This window comes from Lonchura striata, chromosome 14 (assembly GCF_050655825.1).
Source record: "Lonchura striata isolate lonStrDom1 chromosome 14, ASM5065582v1, whole genome shotgun sequence".
NCBI lineage: Eukaryota > Metazoa > Chordata > Aves > Passeriformes > Estrildidae > Lonchura > Lonchura striata.
This window is the reverse complement of record NC_140716.1, coordinates 14,815,507-14,830,178: the sequence shown is the minus strand read 5'-3', so window position 1 is coordinate 14,830,178 and position 14,672 is coordinate 14,815,507. Positions and strand designations below refer to the sequence as shown.

At 47.5% G+C, this 14,672-nt stretch overlaps 1 protein-coding gene across 8 annotated transcripts in view; it reads right to left on the bottom strand.

Annotated features, from left to right (window-relative positions):
* DNAAF8 (dynein axonemal assembly factor 8) overlaps positions 1-14,672 on the bottom strand; it is a 91,155-nt gene that overhangs the window by 11,054 nt on the left and 65,429 nt on the right. For all 8 annotated transcript variants that reach the window (XM_085592493.1, XM_085592494.1, XM_085592496.1 and 5 more), the window contains 5 exons: positions 13,946-13,999; positions 11,891-12,060; positions 5,554-5,749; positions 2,114-2,208; positions 1,092-1,212 (listed from right to left, as the gene is read on the bottom strand). In XM_085592493.1, the coding sequence (XP_085448619.1) occupies positions 1,092-1,212; positions 2,114-2,208; positions 5,554-5,749; positions 11,891-12,060; positions 13,946-13,999 (636 nt within the window). The remainder of the gene's footprint in view (positions 1-1,091; positions 1,213-2,113; positions 2,209-5,553; positions 5,750-11,890; positions 12,061-13,945; positions 14,000-14,672) is intronic.

Here is a 14,672-nt window from a genome sequence, read left to right as displayed (position 1 = left end):
AGGGAAAACACCCTTCCCATATACCTTGGGACAAAACCTCCTTCAGAGACTCCTTGCACAAAAGTGACTTGGTGTTCACCCCAGGGGCAGAGGACTTGATTTACCACCCCCTCCTTGCACTTCTGCACCTACTGGTATGTGACCAATGCCCCCCCAAAGTCCTGTGTCAGGCAGGGCTGGGCTGTGTTTCTGTCACTTTTGTATCCTGCTCCTCTCCCATCCACAGCAATCCCGAGGCTCCATTGATGGGATTAAGGACTGCAGTGATCAGGTGTAGCACAGGAACATTTTTTTGAGCTGCCTACATCAGAACTGAAGCAACAGGAATGGGAATAATTGTTCTAAACAATTCTGTTCCCCAGGGACTACCACAGGATGCTTCACCTGGTCCCTGCTTGTTTATAAAGGCTTGGGATCAATCCACAACATCCCAAGGTGGGAGCATCCCCTCGTGTCAGTGCCATCTCCTGCCCCTGCAGCACAGCTGTGTTTACACTTGTCTGTCAAGTCAAATCAGCAGGAAAGGCCCTGAGAAGCTGCTGCATCCCAGGAAGTGTCAGCCTGGCCATAGCTGGGAGTCATTTGGAGCTGGCAGCTGCTCAGCAGCAGTGGGAGCTGAATGAGCTCTCAGCTCAGCTCAAGAGAGGCCTCTGGCCACGCTGCCAGCAGCACTCCCTGCACCAGCTGATATTTATCTACTCACAGCACAGAGCAGCTCACGCTGCCCAGCTCTGCTGCCTCTCCAGGGGAGGTTCTGAATGGACACCAAGCACCAGGGCTGTGCTGAGACACCTGGGAAGGGTTCAGAGAGGAACATGTGCTGCTCTGCCACCAGCTGTGTTGTCAGTGCTCGTTCTGCTGCTGCTGTTAAGGTCAGCCCTTGTGGACAGCTCTGTCTGTAAACCCCTGAGGTGCTGGCAGGTGAACAGTTAAAGGCTGGACCCCCCCTGGAGCTGTTCTCTGCAGCTCAGAGCTGTCTCTCCCTTCTGAAAGGATATCAATACCCAATCTTGCTGCCACCAGATGGTTTGCCTTGCTGTCCAATTAATCAATAGCAGTCCCAATCTATAACAGGAGTTACATTTCCTTACCAGGACTGCCTGGCTGCTCAGAGCCCAGCACACTGGGATGTCTTCCTGGGGCATGGCTTGGGGCCTTGTGCTGCTTCCCGATTCCCAGGCTGAGGATGGGGTCGTGTTTCAGGTTATGGATCTGCAGAAGGGAGGCAGGGAGGGAAGGAGAAGCAAGTAATGTGAGCACATTACCTAATGAGGAGGCATAACACTCCTCAAGTATTGATTCAGGCAAGCTGTGAAGCTTTTGTTGTTGTGGTGTACTTCTGTAATTGCCAGCCAAGTAAACACCTGCTTGTCTGGAAATACAAGAACATTTTGCATGCATTCTTCTTTTTAATGGAGGCTTAATTCAGTGCAGTATCTCATCATCCTTTTCAAGGTCCCATATCCAGCCATCATTCTAAAGGCTCCACTCCCAGCTTTTCAAGGCCAGGAGCTCAAACAAAGCCTGTGACAGTCTGACAGCTTTACCAGTGCCACTCTGGGGTGCAGCAGCTCCCTCTGTCCCTGAGTGAACTGGCACAGTCAGGATGCCCTGCACTGAGCTGCACACCCCCACGAGTGGAGCCTCTTACAGATGTGGCCAGAGCTAATCTCCTGGGAAGCCATCTCAGCTGGATCGCCTCTGAGCCACAGCAAAGCTCAAACATTTCCATCCCTTGCTTGAGCACATCCCAATCATTTTCACATCATCAGCCATCCCATCCCTGAATGATACAAAGCTGGTTAAAACCAGCTCCTGGGTCAAGTGTGCTCAGCAGTCAGGGTGAGGCTGCTGTCCCTGCTTCCAAAGCAGTGCTGCTCATTTGGGGGCACAAGCCCTGAGCCCTCCCAAATTCACAGCAGAGCTTGCTGAACAAACAGATCGGCAGCAGCTCTTCCTCACCGAGGCTGCTGGGGTCAGTGCAGAGGGAGGAACATCCCCAGGACCAGGAAACACACCCAGAGCTGCATTATCTACAGCATCATAGCAGAGAAGGCACGGCACAGCAGGGCCAAAGCTGCTGTGATAAGCTCAGGAAGGGGCTGATTCCTACCTCTTGCTGCTGCTCTGGCTGACACTGGGCACAGCACAGCCCTTCTGGGAAAAACAGCTTCACATCCCGGACTGCCATTGCATAGGATCTGGAGCCTGAGAGAGAAATACAATGAGAAGATTCTCTCAGGCCATGAATTAAACATTCTCTAGACTCACACTCATCTTTTGGAGAGATTGATGATGTGCAACTCACTGCAGTAATTGCTTTAAAGGCCAGCTGTTCTGTACAGTAATAGCAAACATTTTAAACCATTATATTTAGAATACTTCCATTGCCTCCTTGGTATTTTGATTCTGTCCTACTACCACTCAGCAGCTTCCTCGTGTAAACAAGATTCCTATTTCCTAACAGTGGAGCTGAGGGAATAATGTTAAGGAGACTGTGAAACCTTTCAATTCCAGCTCTAAATCCTGTTGTTCCCTTGCTTCTGGATCACACCAGGCTGCCCTTACTGAAGGGGAAGAGCTGCTGGTTAGTAAAACAAATGTACTTAGTATCAATAATGTAGGTCCCAAATACTCTGGCAACTCTGACCGACCAAGGAAAGCAGAATTAGCACCAGCCACTGCTGATGGAAGTATATTTTTCTGTTCACCTCTCATCTAGAAAGGTAAATTGAGCCTGGAACAGGCAGAGAAATGCCATGAGGATGACTGGGGAAATGGAGAATCATCTGAAGAGTTAAACCAGACCTGGGCTTGTTTGACCCAACACGACCCAAAGCTGAGAAACAAATCTGATTTCTGATAAACACTTCAGGGTAGGAAAGGTCAGAGGTGTAAAAAGAGCTACTTAAAATAAAGTCCAGATAATGGCACAGGAACAAACGGGCACGAAGTATATGCGGCTATATTTAAGTTTGAAAATGTAAGAAGATTTTTAGCTCTCGAAGCCCTGTGACATCCATCCAGTTGGGGTGGGTGCTTATGGAAGGGAAAACATGATGGGGCTGGCTGTCTGTGAGGGAATTAACTGAACTCAGTGACTCGAGAGGTCCCTCCAGGCTTAGCAGCTGAATATTTCCCTATAAAGCAACAGTGTTATAAAGCATTACTCAGAATGTTTGGAGATTTGTGGATGGAAAATAGTAGAGAGGGAAAAGCTATTTCTATTGGAGTTTAGATAGAATGTCAATGTGCTGGCACAGATCCATGCTCCTGGGATATAAATACCCTCTGAAATATGACCACCTTTGAGGCTGCCCATTCAAAAGATCCCACCTGAGAGCACTCAGCCCTGTTGGAGCACCATAATTCCAGGTTTTGTATAGCCAGAGCCCTTAAGGCAGCAGTTTACAATCCTGAGGTTGTGTAAGTCCCAGTGTATGAGCTGGGCTGGATCCTTTCCATACCTCCACACCAAACCTCCTGTGCTTCCATCACTGGTGGCATTACAGAGAACACAAATGCTCCCAAATGAGCCTCTTACTCTCACTTTGCTCAAGGTACAAGACAGTGTAGGGTGTACATGTAAGAGCTCTTTGGATGCAAGAAAAAGCACAGCCCAATGGCTTCCCAAGCCCAGAGGAGATGGGAGGGTGCAGGTTCACTTCTGCAGCTGAGCCCTACAAGATTAAAGCTGTGTTTCTTGGTTCACCAGTCCCCCTGGAACCCCATCTTCATCTAAATTGCATTTCCTTTGTCACTTTGGGAGGAAATAGTAGGAGTTTGCTCTGCTTCAGGCATTAACTGAAGTTCTTCCTCAGCTGGAGCAAAATTAGGAGGAAAGCCTAGAATTCCCTCATAGGAAAGGAGGGTGGGTTTGCACAGTCCCCCTGTTATTCACTAAAGGTTCTTCCAGCTTAACTGTGTTGGAGGAAAAGCTCTGGGAGGTGCAGGGGGTTAGGAGCACTCCTTTCCTTATGGATAGATGGCTCCAGGGCAGAGCAGCTGGGCCAGACCCACCAGAGTGAGCTCCAGCTGCATCCCTGTTCCTGGAATGTTGCAGGGAGGGCGTTGTGGGCCAGCCCTACAGCTGGGTCCTGCACTGGGCACAGAGGGCAGGACCAGCCCTGGGCTCACATCTCAAGAGCAACTTCAGATCCCAGCCAAGGGCTCTGAAGGGGGCCAGAACATCCAAGGACCTCTCTCCCACAGGGGGCTCCCTGTAACTCCCAACAAAACTGGGATGAGACTCAGCTCCCCTTGCTCGTTTTCACAGTTATGCTGGGGATGCTCCAGCTGTAGCAAACATCTGAAATTTGGGATGTATATTACCCATTCTTAGCCATGCCTGAGGAGTTTCAGAGCAATTTGGATACACAATCCATTCGTTCATCTCAAGGGCAAGAGAAGCAGGGGCTGACAATGGAAAAGTATTGGCTGGAGAGCCCTGACCACTTTTTTTTTTTGTATAAGTAGATCCTGATCTTCAGTCACTCCCACAAATCCTGTGTGATCTCTCCTGGCTGAGTCCTCAGGTTCTGAAGCAAGGGCTTGGTTGTCTCTCCCAAGCTGTGGGTCCTTCACTCCCTGCCAGTCCTCAGCAGCCCACTTGACATGGATGGAGAGAGGGAGTGACTTCACAGCCCAGACACAATGGGAAGAGACAAATAATCCAATGGATCTTGTCAGGAAAGTTCCTCTGGGACTTGAGGGCTCACCTGAGTTTACGGAAATTATTACTTTATTATTTTTATATTCCTTTAAGTATTAGAGCAAAATCAGTGCAACACTGAGGAGAAACACAGGCAGGGAGCTAACCATGCTTAATTTCCATGTGGATTTTGGAATGACATCCTTCCCTCCTTGTGGCAATAATGTTGGGCTCCCCACAGGCTGCTCTCTCCAGGGATACTCCCCATTTTCCCATCCTTTACCCCCCATCCACACATCCCAGTGTGGCAGAGGAGCTGGGATGGGTCAGCATCCCAAGGATCCTGACTTGCCCTGTGCCTCTGCCCATGTGCCAGCTGGAAAGAGCCTTTCCAGATGGGAAGCAGCTGAGTTTCCCTGCTTGTCCCAGCAGGTTTGGATAATCTTTCTCCTGCCAGCCATCAGCATTGTGAGATGTTACAGGAACTCAGGGTCCTGGAGTCTCTGTGAAATCTTGGAGTTGGCCAATGGGTAATGGAGACATCAGGAGGGGACACACAAGCAGGGAAGACAGATGGGTTCTTGGGAATAATTCCAAAATAACCAAGCTAAAAGTACAAAATGACCAAGCAAGAAGAGATCAAAGGAAATCTGTTTTGATAAAGCCAGAGCTGGGGCTGCTCTGGGAGGAACCCTTTTGGAATAGATCTTCTGGGAGAACATTTCATTGCTTGAGACACACTCAGCTCAGCCACCAAGAACACAGGCAAAGTTTTCTGGGGAAAAATGGCCTGCAGTGCCTGCCAAGGCTGGATCTGTAGTGACAGTGCAGGAGGGAACAAACATAACATATTGTCTATTTGTACAGCTGAGCCTTTGGACTTTTCTTTTACAAAAACCTACCATAAAATCCATTCTGGATTGTGCTGGTGCCATACTGAGCTCTCCAGAGGCATGGATCCAGGGCCTGGGCCAGCTGAGGATCCTCTGGTCCCAGGAGATCCATCAGCTTCTTCACAGCATTGGGCCTCTGCAGGCACAGCACGAGGGCAGTGCCCGAGGTGAGGTAGGTACAGTGAGCTTCTACAGCAGCTGGATCCTGGGAAGAAATCAGAGATGAGCAGGTTATGAGGAGCTGGTGAGCACTGGGAACATCCCAGCTTTCCTTTGGCTAGGAAGGAAAGCTGTGAGTAAGCAAATCTGCTGTTGCTCCTTGTATTCTCTCCTCTTTAATAGACTACTGATGTACTAAAGATTCCAAAATCTAGAGTTCAGACACCAAGCAGTGCCCACTTTGTGCTCACTTTGTGCCCGTTTGTTCCTGTGCCATTATCTGGACTTTATTTTAAGTAGCTCTTTTTACACCTCTGACCTTTCCTACCCTGAAGTGTTTATCAGAAATCAGATTTGTTTCTCAGCTTTGGGTCGTGTTGGGTCAAACAAGCCCAGGTCTGGTTTAACTCTTCAGATGATTCTCCATTTCCCCAGTCATCCTCATGGCATTTCTCTGCCTGTTCCAGGCTCAATTTACCTTTCTAGATGAGAGGTGAACAGAAAAATGTACTTCCATCAGCAGTGCCTGGTGCTAATTCTGCTTTCCTTGGTCGGTCAGAGTTGCCAGAGTATTTGGGACCTACATTATTGATACTAAGTACATTTATTTTGCTAACCAGCAGCTCTTCCTGTGACATCCAGCAGGTCACAGGAGGGCTGCTCCTTCAGGGGGACATCTGGATCAGGAAGAAGCACAGGCACAGGCAAGAACACCAAGGTGATAAATACCCTGGGATAAGAAGCCACATTTTAATTCTTCAGCTGATGTAAAATGATGGATCACAAATACCAGAGCTTTGCTTTTTGAATTCACAAATGGCAGGACCCCCCCACACACCAGCTTCTCCTGAAGAGTGAACACTAGTTGGGATCAGGATTACAGAACTTAAAAGTAGGAGGGTCAGACCAGGGGCTGCAAGAAATCAGTTTGTTCTCCTGGCTGTCTGATTCTCTTTGCTCCACAGGCCACTTCTCCACCTTTGCTTCTTTCCCAAGCACGGTCAGTTCAGCCCATGGCCACCCCTGAGCAGAGCTATGGGGCTCACAACACCCTGGGATGGAACATTGAGGAGGAATGAGAGGAAATGACAAGAAGCAACCACTGCACTGCTGAGGAGAGGCTGCTCTGAGGGCTGGGGACAGACAGACTGACAGCTCTGGGACCTTGGGACAGGCAGCAGGTGGGTGGCAGAGCTCTCTGGCCTTGCTGCCTGCTTTAATCAAGGAAAACCTTGGGAAGCCAGGCCTGCTGCAGATACCTGGCCTGGGTACAAGGTCAGGGTGCCCACAGCAGCTGCAGCTCTGCCTCCTCCTGCTTCTCCAGCTGAATAACAGAGCAGGAGCATCCAGTTCTGCCTCTTCCTGCCCTTCCAACTGAATAACAGGGCAGGAGCATCCAGTTCTGCCTCTTCCTGCCCTTCCAACTGAATAACAGGGCAGGAGCATCCAGTTCTGCCTCTTCCTGCCCTTCCAGCTGAATAATGTGGCAGGAGCATCCAGTTCTGCCTCTTCCTGCCCTTCCAGCTGAATAACAGGGCAGGAGCATCCAGTTCTGCCTCTTCCTGCCCTTCCAGCTGAATAACAGGGCAGGAGCATCCAGTTCTGCCTCTTCCTGCCCTTCCAGCTGAATAACAGGGCAGGAGCATCCAGTTCTGCCTCTTCCTGCCCTTCCAACTGAATAACAGGGCAGGAGCATCCAGTTCTGCCTCTTCCTGCCCTTCCAACTGAATAACAGGGCAGGAGCATCCAGTTCTGCCTCCTCCTGCCCTTCCAGCTGAATAATGTGGCAGGAACATCCAGCTGTGCCTCCTCCTGCCCCTCCATCTGAACAAGGTGTCAGGAACATCCAGCTGTGCCTCCCTGCACCCCACAGTGCAGCAGCCAGGGCTGGATGTTCTCTCCAGTTTAGAAAACAAGGGCATTTCCAGCTCCCTGCCAGTATCAACCCATGGCTATTTACTTTTTCCCCCAGTTTTTGAGGAAATAAAAACAAGAGGGGGGGAAAAAACACCATTTGATTCAGCTGAATCACGTCATTCACAGAGGTTTTAATTCCTCTATTTTTTAATCTTCTAAAAGCAGCAGAGGATAGCAATTCTTTAGATAAAACATTTCCAAAAGCAAATCCTATCATTTCATTTTAAAATATGGAGATAAAACACTTCAAGGCCTCTCTGCTTTTCTATCACGTGAAACCATTCACTGCCTTTGACCCAAATCTTCCTGCACCCTCCTGCTTCCTAAATTGCATCTCTGAGAAGTAGGTTATGAACTGACAACTACTGGCTCAAGCCTGATTTTTCTCCCTCTATTTCCAAAGGCAAAATATTTCATGAGAAAATCCCTCTGTGCTTAAACTGGTGATGTGTTTAGGGGCTGGGTGTGGTGTTTGCCAGTGCTCTTCCCCGTGGGCACAAGGTCACAGTGTGTCACTCAGGGACTCTCTGGTGACAACAGCTCTGCTTGCAGGAGGATGAAGAATTTCAGCTTGTCACAGTGCACTGAGAAATGGTGACATTCATTCAGTTCTGTATAATACAAAATAATCCCTTCCTGCTGGAAAATTTTTGTTAGTTAAAAAATGGATTTAATCCACTTTTCTATGGGTTTTCTCTTTGGGCAATGAAAAACCAGTAATATTTTTTCGTGACAACTTTCAAAAGGATTGATCAAACATATCAATATTCATCCAGGTTGGAAACAGCTGCAAAGAAAACATTCCGTTTCTGTCAAACAGACCAGAATAAATGAAAGTATTTTGTTCCAGAGCTTCTAACCAGTGATTTTAGATTTAAATAACAAAACCCTTCTGTTTTTTGGTTGTTCCCCAGCAAATCCACGGGCTTGGGGTTGAAGATGATGTTTCTAATGGTGCCAGGGAGCTTCTGGCAGCTCCTCTCACCGCTCACAGCACCCCAGGCTCTGCCAGCCCAGCGCTGCCGTCACTCCCTCCATTCCCATCCTGCCTCCACATCCCTGTGCAGCTGCCTGGAATTCAGGGAGCAGCTTCGCTGAGAGGAGGAAGTTCCAGCTGTGCCCTGGCTCGGCAGGACTGAGGGGATTAAAGAGCAGTGGAATTACCCGGCTGCCTTTACCAGGATGGGGCTGGAGGGAGCCCTGGAGTTACAGAGCCCAGTGACCTGATACCGCAGGCAGCCACATCAGGTAATCCCCTGCGGCTGCTGGAAGTCTAGTCAGAGAGAGAAAGTCAGATACACTCTCCCAGCACTTGTCTTTGGGGGAGCTTGAGACAGCTCAGAGAAAGAATTAAAATAATCCTTAATCTTTGCAGCTGGTGTTTTGAACGTGTTGTTTCTTGTGAGATGTTTACAAGAAGGGTTTTGTTCCTAATTAGCCAATGATGTGAGAGGTGTTGGTGGGGACCAGTCAGGTCCAGCTGTATCATAACTGTCTGTAAAAAGAATGTGGTGTATAATAAACTTGGCATTTGCCTTCTGAGACCTTAGAGTCTATATGTCACTTTATTCACCTGTCCTCAATACAACAGTGACAATCCCCCAGAGCAAGATCAGGCCCCACTGGAAAAATAAATCCCAAACTGCCAATCTGCAGAGGGCTGGATCTGCTGGATGAGCCCTGAAGGGAGATCCAGCAGAATCCCCTGGGAACGGGCACTCCTCGCTGGCTGAACACCACCAGGTCATGCTGAAAGCTGGGGAGACGTGTCAGCTCTGTTTACATGACCTTTATTTTCTACACTCATTATTAAAGTGCAGATAAAACATCTTGCTGCGGCTCCTGTGACTCGATAACCTCAGCAAAGAGCAGAACAGGTGTTTTTTCTCGTGCTCCAAAGGCCACATGCCTCTCTGAGCTCAGGGGGACTATTTCAGTTGGAAAAGCAACCACAGAGCTGAGCTGGTGCTGCCAAGGATATTTGTCAAGTGTATGTAAATAATACATTAGAAAGGAAAAGGAGATGTGAGGTTGTCTTGCTTGCAGTGAATAAACCCAGATTTTTCTCTCAAAACACAGCAAACCAGCACTTGGGAGTGCTTGGGGGTTCTCTAGACATGGATTTTGGAGCATGCCCCAGATTAAGTGAGAACAAGCCCTGGACAGAACTTCTAGAAGGGACAGACACACTGCCTCCATCTTCTTCAGAAGGACATTTCATCATGGATCTCATCAATCCATGTAAATATCTCCAAGGGTGTTAGGGGACAGTGCCAGGCACTTCCCAGCAGTGCCCAGAGACAGGATGAGCAGTTATGGCCAGAAACTAAACCACAAGAAATTCCACCTCCACCTGAGGAAGAACTTCCTTCCACAAAGGGTGGCAGAGCTGTGGAACAGCCACCCAGGGAGGGCTTGGAATCTCCATCTCTGGAGCCATCTCAAACCCACCTGGATGTATCCCCGTGTCACCTGCCCCAGATGACCCTGCACTGCCAGGGGGGTGGGTCTGGATGATCTCCAGAGGTCACTTCCAAACCCAGCTGGGATTATCCCAGCTGGGATTCTGTGACCTGCTAAATGTCAGCAATTTGCCCCCATTTTAGGATCCTGATTTGAAGCCCACCATTGCACCCCTTTGTGCCACAGGCTGAAGAGCAGATCCAGGAACATTTCTCTGATGCAAAAGCTGAACCTGGAATTTAGCTGGGAAAAAACAGCCCTGCCCCCATGGCTGCCACTGAGCCACTTACCCACCGGATTTTGCAAATAACCCAGTCCCTGGAGCCTGCTGAGGCTTTTTCCAAATCTCCCTACTTATCCTGGGAGCTCAGCCTTTCCCAGCCTCCCCAGTGAGAGGCATTCCTGCTGCTCTGAAAGGGAGCAGGGGCCCCTGGACAGCAGAAAGCTTTTCCCACTGACTGCTCCCCTTCAGCAGACTGTTCTCTTTGCTTCCTCACTTTCAAACCCTGCTTTATTTTTCCTCATGAACACTCTGTAATTTTTATCCTCATTAGTCACCAGCTCTTCAAGGCAACTGAATCAATGCTCAACCAGCTGCTCTGGTGTGTTGGAGAACTCCAAAAACAGGGAGGAAATTTTCAGGAAACAATCTCTCCTCAGATTTACCCCACATGCATCTGCATTGCTTCCTGAGGATATCTGGGGTTTTTAAGATGTTTTCTGTTTCAGATTTTGTATTTATCTCTATGATTATATTAAAAATTTAAAAAATTAAATTAAAAAAAGGCATTTTGTATTTAGCTCTGTGATTAAATAACATTGAGAAGCACATCCCCATCAACCCTAATGGCCACTATATCTCTCTTGCCAGTGTAAATATATAAAACTCAGATGCCTGTGCTCACTGCTACCATGCAGAAGGTATTAATTGTTCCAGAGCACTACCTTGGCATGTGCCTGTTTTCTTCTGGAAGTCTCTACCAAGAATTTCTATGGTTAGAAATGAGACAATGATAGAGACAATGTTATAAACTTTCCAAACTCACAATATCAATTATAAACGTTTGTTTTTTATAAAGTCAAGTGGTTAAACGTCTGCAAGAAAGCAATCACATAATACAGATTGTTTTTCCCTAAGGGAAGAAAAAAAATAATAATCCAACTCCTCTCAAATGCCCAGAGTTCAGTTCCCTGGCTTTCACAGTATCCTTACACTCAGGGTACGTCAGATTGAGGAAAGAAAATGTTTCTAATGCCATGAAAGAGCAGAAACAAACATCTATTTTTAGCTAATCAACCCCTAAGATTGCCCTAAGATTTAAGAACCCTCTTTATTGCCTATTAGACATGAGCAAGGATAATTTCCTCTCCTTGCAGGGGATTTTTACATACTGGCTCCCAGGGTTCAGCTGTGTCTGCAATGCAATCTCAGGTAACAGCACCCCAGAGATGTGCAATCCCTGACAGGCAGGAGGCTTTCCAGCTTTAACCACATGGAATAAACGCAGGCCACACGTGCTCCCGGGATGTGCCCTACCTGGAATGACCTGGGGGAAGGAACAGGGGATACCTGTTGGGCAGAACTTGTATTGCCCATATCCTCCCCAAAGTTTCGTTTAGGAGAAACCAGGGCTGTCTTTATGGCATGTGATAAAAGCAGCCCTCATCTCTCTTCGTGCTGATGAGGGGCAGAGCTGCTTGTTCCGTATAGCTCGCTCCCAGCAACAGCTCCAAAATCCCGGGTGGGAATTGCTGAGGTTTTCAGGAGTGGATTATCCCCAGCTCATCCTTTCCCCCCGTCACGGACCTGCTGCTCCTGGCGGGGCAGGAGGGCGGTGGCAGCGGGCGCCGCCAGCTGCAGGTGCTTCATTCCGACCACGCTGAATCGCTGGCGGTGCACATCCCGCAGGATGCTCGGCAGCCCGCGGCTCCAGACGCCGGGTTTGATCAGCAGCACCGTGCAGAGAACCTGTGCCCCTGCAACAAACACAGCGGGCTTTGTTTACTACCCTGGGCACGGGGAAACCTGGCAGGAAGTTCACAAAAATACCAGCAGAACGAGTCCAGAAAAACCCTGGGCATATGGGATCATTTAGTGATTTGGGTTCGCTTTGTTGGGTTCTCAGATTAAAAATGTATCTGAAACAGTCTAAGCTTGGAGGTTTCTCTGTCAAGGAATTCTGCCCCAGGCCCAAAAAGTTTTTGTGGCAGCTCTGTCGGATAAGACTCAAACCTTTATATTACAGATTAATGTTTTAAGAGAGATAAAATATTCCCTTTTGCATTTTTCATGTGAACCGTGGTGATTATTTGATGTGATTCTCGAGCAGCTATTACATTCTTACTCTGGTGTTCTGTATATTTTAGAGCTGTGTTTCAGAGTGGCACTGACAACCCTGACAGGTCCTAATTAATGTCATAAACCAATAATTAATTGAATTGTCTTTACCAAAATTGACATTACAGAGAAAACTTTCTGCTTCTGACATATCTCTCTCAGCAGTGCTGCCAGGAAGGTGCAGCACTATAAGGAGCAGAAAACAAACCAGACCAAGAAAGATTTGCTGTCTGATGGAAATGGATTTAAAGGCAGAAAATACATAAATTCCGTTTTTAAATGACAGCATTTTCAAATTTTTAGACTTGCTAAAGTACTTGCTACCAAGAGTATAGTTAATATTTTATCCTTATAGCATCTTTTGGAGATTTATTGGCAAGTGCAGTGTCAGAACCAGTCTGTGAGGCCCAGGAACTGCTGGTGCTGAACCACATCAATCAGCACGAGCACAAGGGAACATCCTAAAGGCTGCTAAAACTGATCCAAGCTGATCTGTTTGGGTACAAAACATGTCATTTTCTGTTTCCTGTACACCCCAGTACTAATTACACAGATGTCAATGCAGCAAAGCATCAACAAGGCTACCTCAAACTTAATGCTGTTATTTCTAGGTGACAAGCAGGACATGGCACAGAAACACAGGATCAAAAATAAAAACCAAGATTATTTCCTCCCCACTTGATGTGGAAACTTAACCCTTATGCTGCAGGGAGCCCTCCTGTTACAGATGTGCTGTTTTCCTCACATCATTCCTGAACAGAAAGGTTCCATAGCAACAGCCTGGAAGTGCAGGAATCTGCTGGGCTCCACCTCAGCAACCTCACCCGTGTGTGTTATGTAAGCACTCGGTGGCCTCCAGATGTTTTCCTCACCATCTGCTACATTTTTGGGCAGATATTCTCATTCTTCTGCTGTGTGAGTCACTACCTGCTGCATATTTAGGGACTTTAGACACTTCAGGAGGATTGCCAGCTTGGTTTGGTCAGACACCTTGTCTCCCAGAGCTGGCTTTCTCTCCTCAGCAATTACAAGTAACGAGAACTAGAGAAAATACCTCTAATTACCTATGAAACAATCTCTGCTGATCATGAAGTAGCAGAGGAACCTGTTTGGCAATGTTCAAATCTGCCTGATTTCCAGTTCTGGCTGCTCAGGGCCTTTCCTGGTCTTTATTACAATTCTCTACTTCGTAATATTTTTAGATCCATTCCTCATCATCTTTTCCATTTTGCCTCCCCAAAAGATTATTACATAGGTTTTGATTTCATCGCCTAACTGTGAAAATTGAGTTTAGTTTATATGCTATTTCTAGATAATAGTTCAGATAGGTGTGACTTCAAATAAGTGGGAACTCAAGACGAGCAGATACATCTCCTGGCATGCTCATAGTGCATCAGTGCCTGAATTCCAGCCTAAGGAAAATGTTGGTATAATCCTTTTTCTTATTTTGGGCTGGTACATCCAGATGATTTAGTTCCACCAAGTCCTTGTCAAAGGACATTTTTCCATTTGCTCTTCTCTCACCTGCTTGCAGGAAGGAAAACAGGGATTCTGCTCGGCACCTCCAGCTCTCACCCACTACAGGAGAGAAGCAGATTTGAGTGAGTTTTTTGTGTTCTGAGGCAATCTGAGAATTGTGCTATCATCTCTACATAAAGCAACCAATATTACAGTGACACACTGATATTTTAGGGTGTTACACTGGGACATGGATGGAATGGTTTCAGATGTCCTGGGACACCCTGGGAGGTTTCACACTTCTCCCTACTTTTTGGAGCACAGGCTGAACAGGACTGCAAGCCCTAAATCATCTTGGATCTTGGTTACCTTTTCTGGGATTTCAGGGAGTGGTTAACAGTGGTTTTAAACCTATCTGTGCTCCTAATATTCCACAGTCAGGTCAGATGCTGCCCTGTTTTTTGTTTGATGTTCTCTCAGAAACAAAGAAGTGCTGTGGATCCTGGGTGCTGCTGATAAAACCTCCCTTCCAATTCCCCAACCAGCCAGGAGTGGCTGCTCCAGTGGTTCTTCAGGAGGGCAGAGCAGGATGAAAGGAGTCTGGGGAATCAGTACTTAGGACAAAAGCCAACAGAAAAATGTTCCCTTCAGTCTAATGTAAAACCTGCAGTGACCTGGAGATGAGGAAAATCAAAGCACTTCAGGCACATGGGAATTGAGAAGTTATCAAGATCTAGGGCACAGTGAGGGAAATCCTGCATCACATTGATAAAAGACTTCCTCTTCCAGTGAC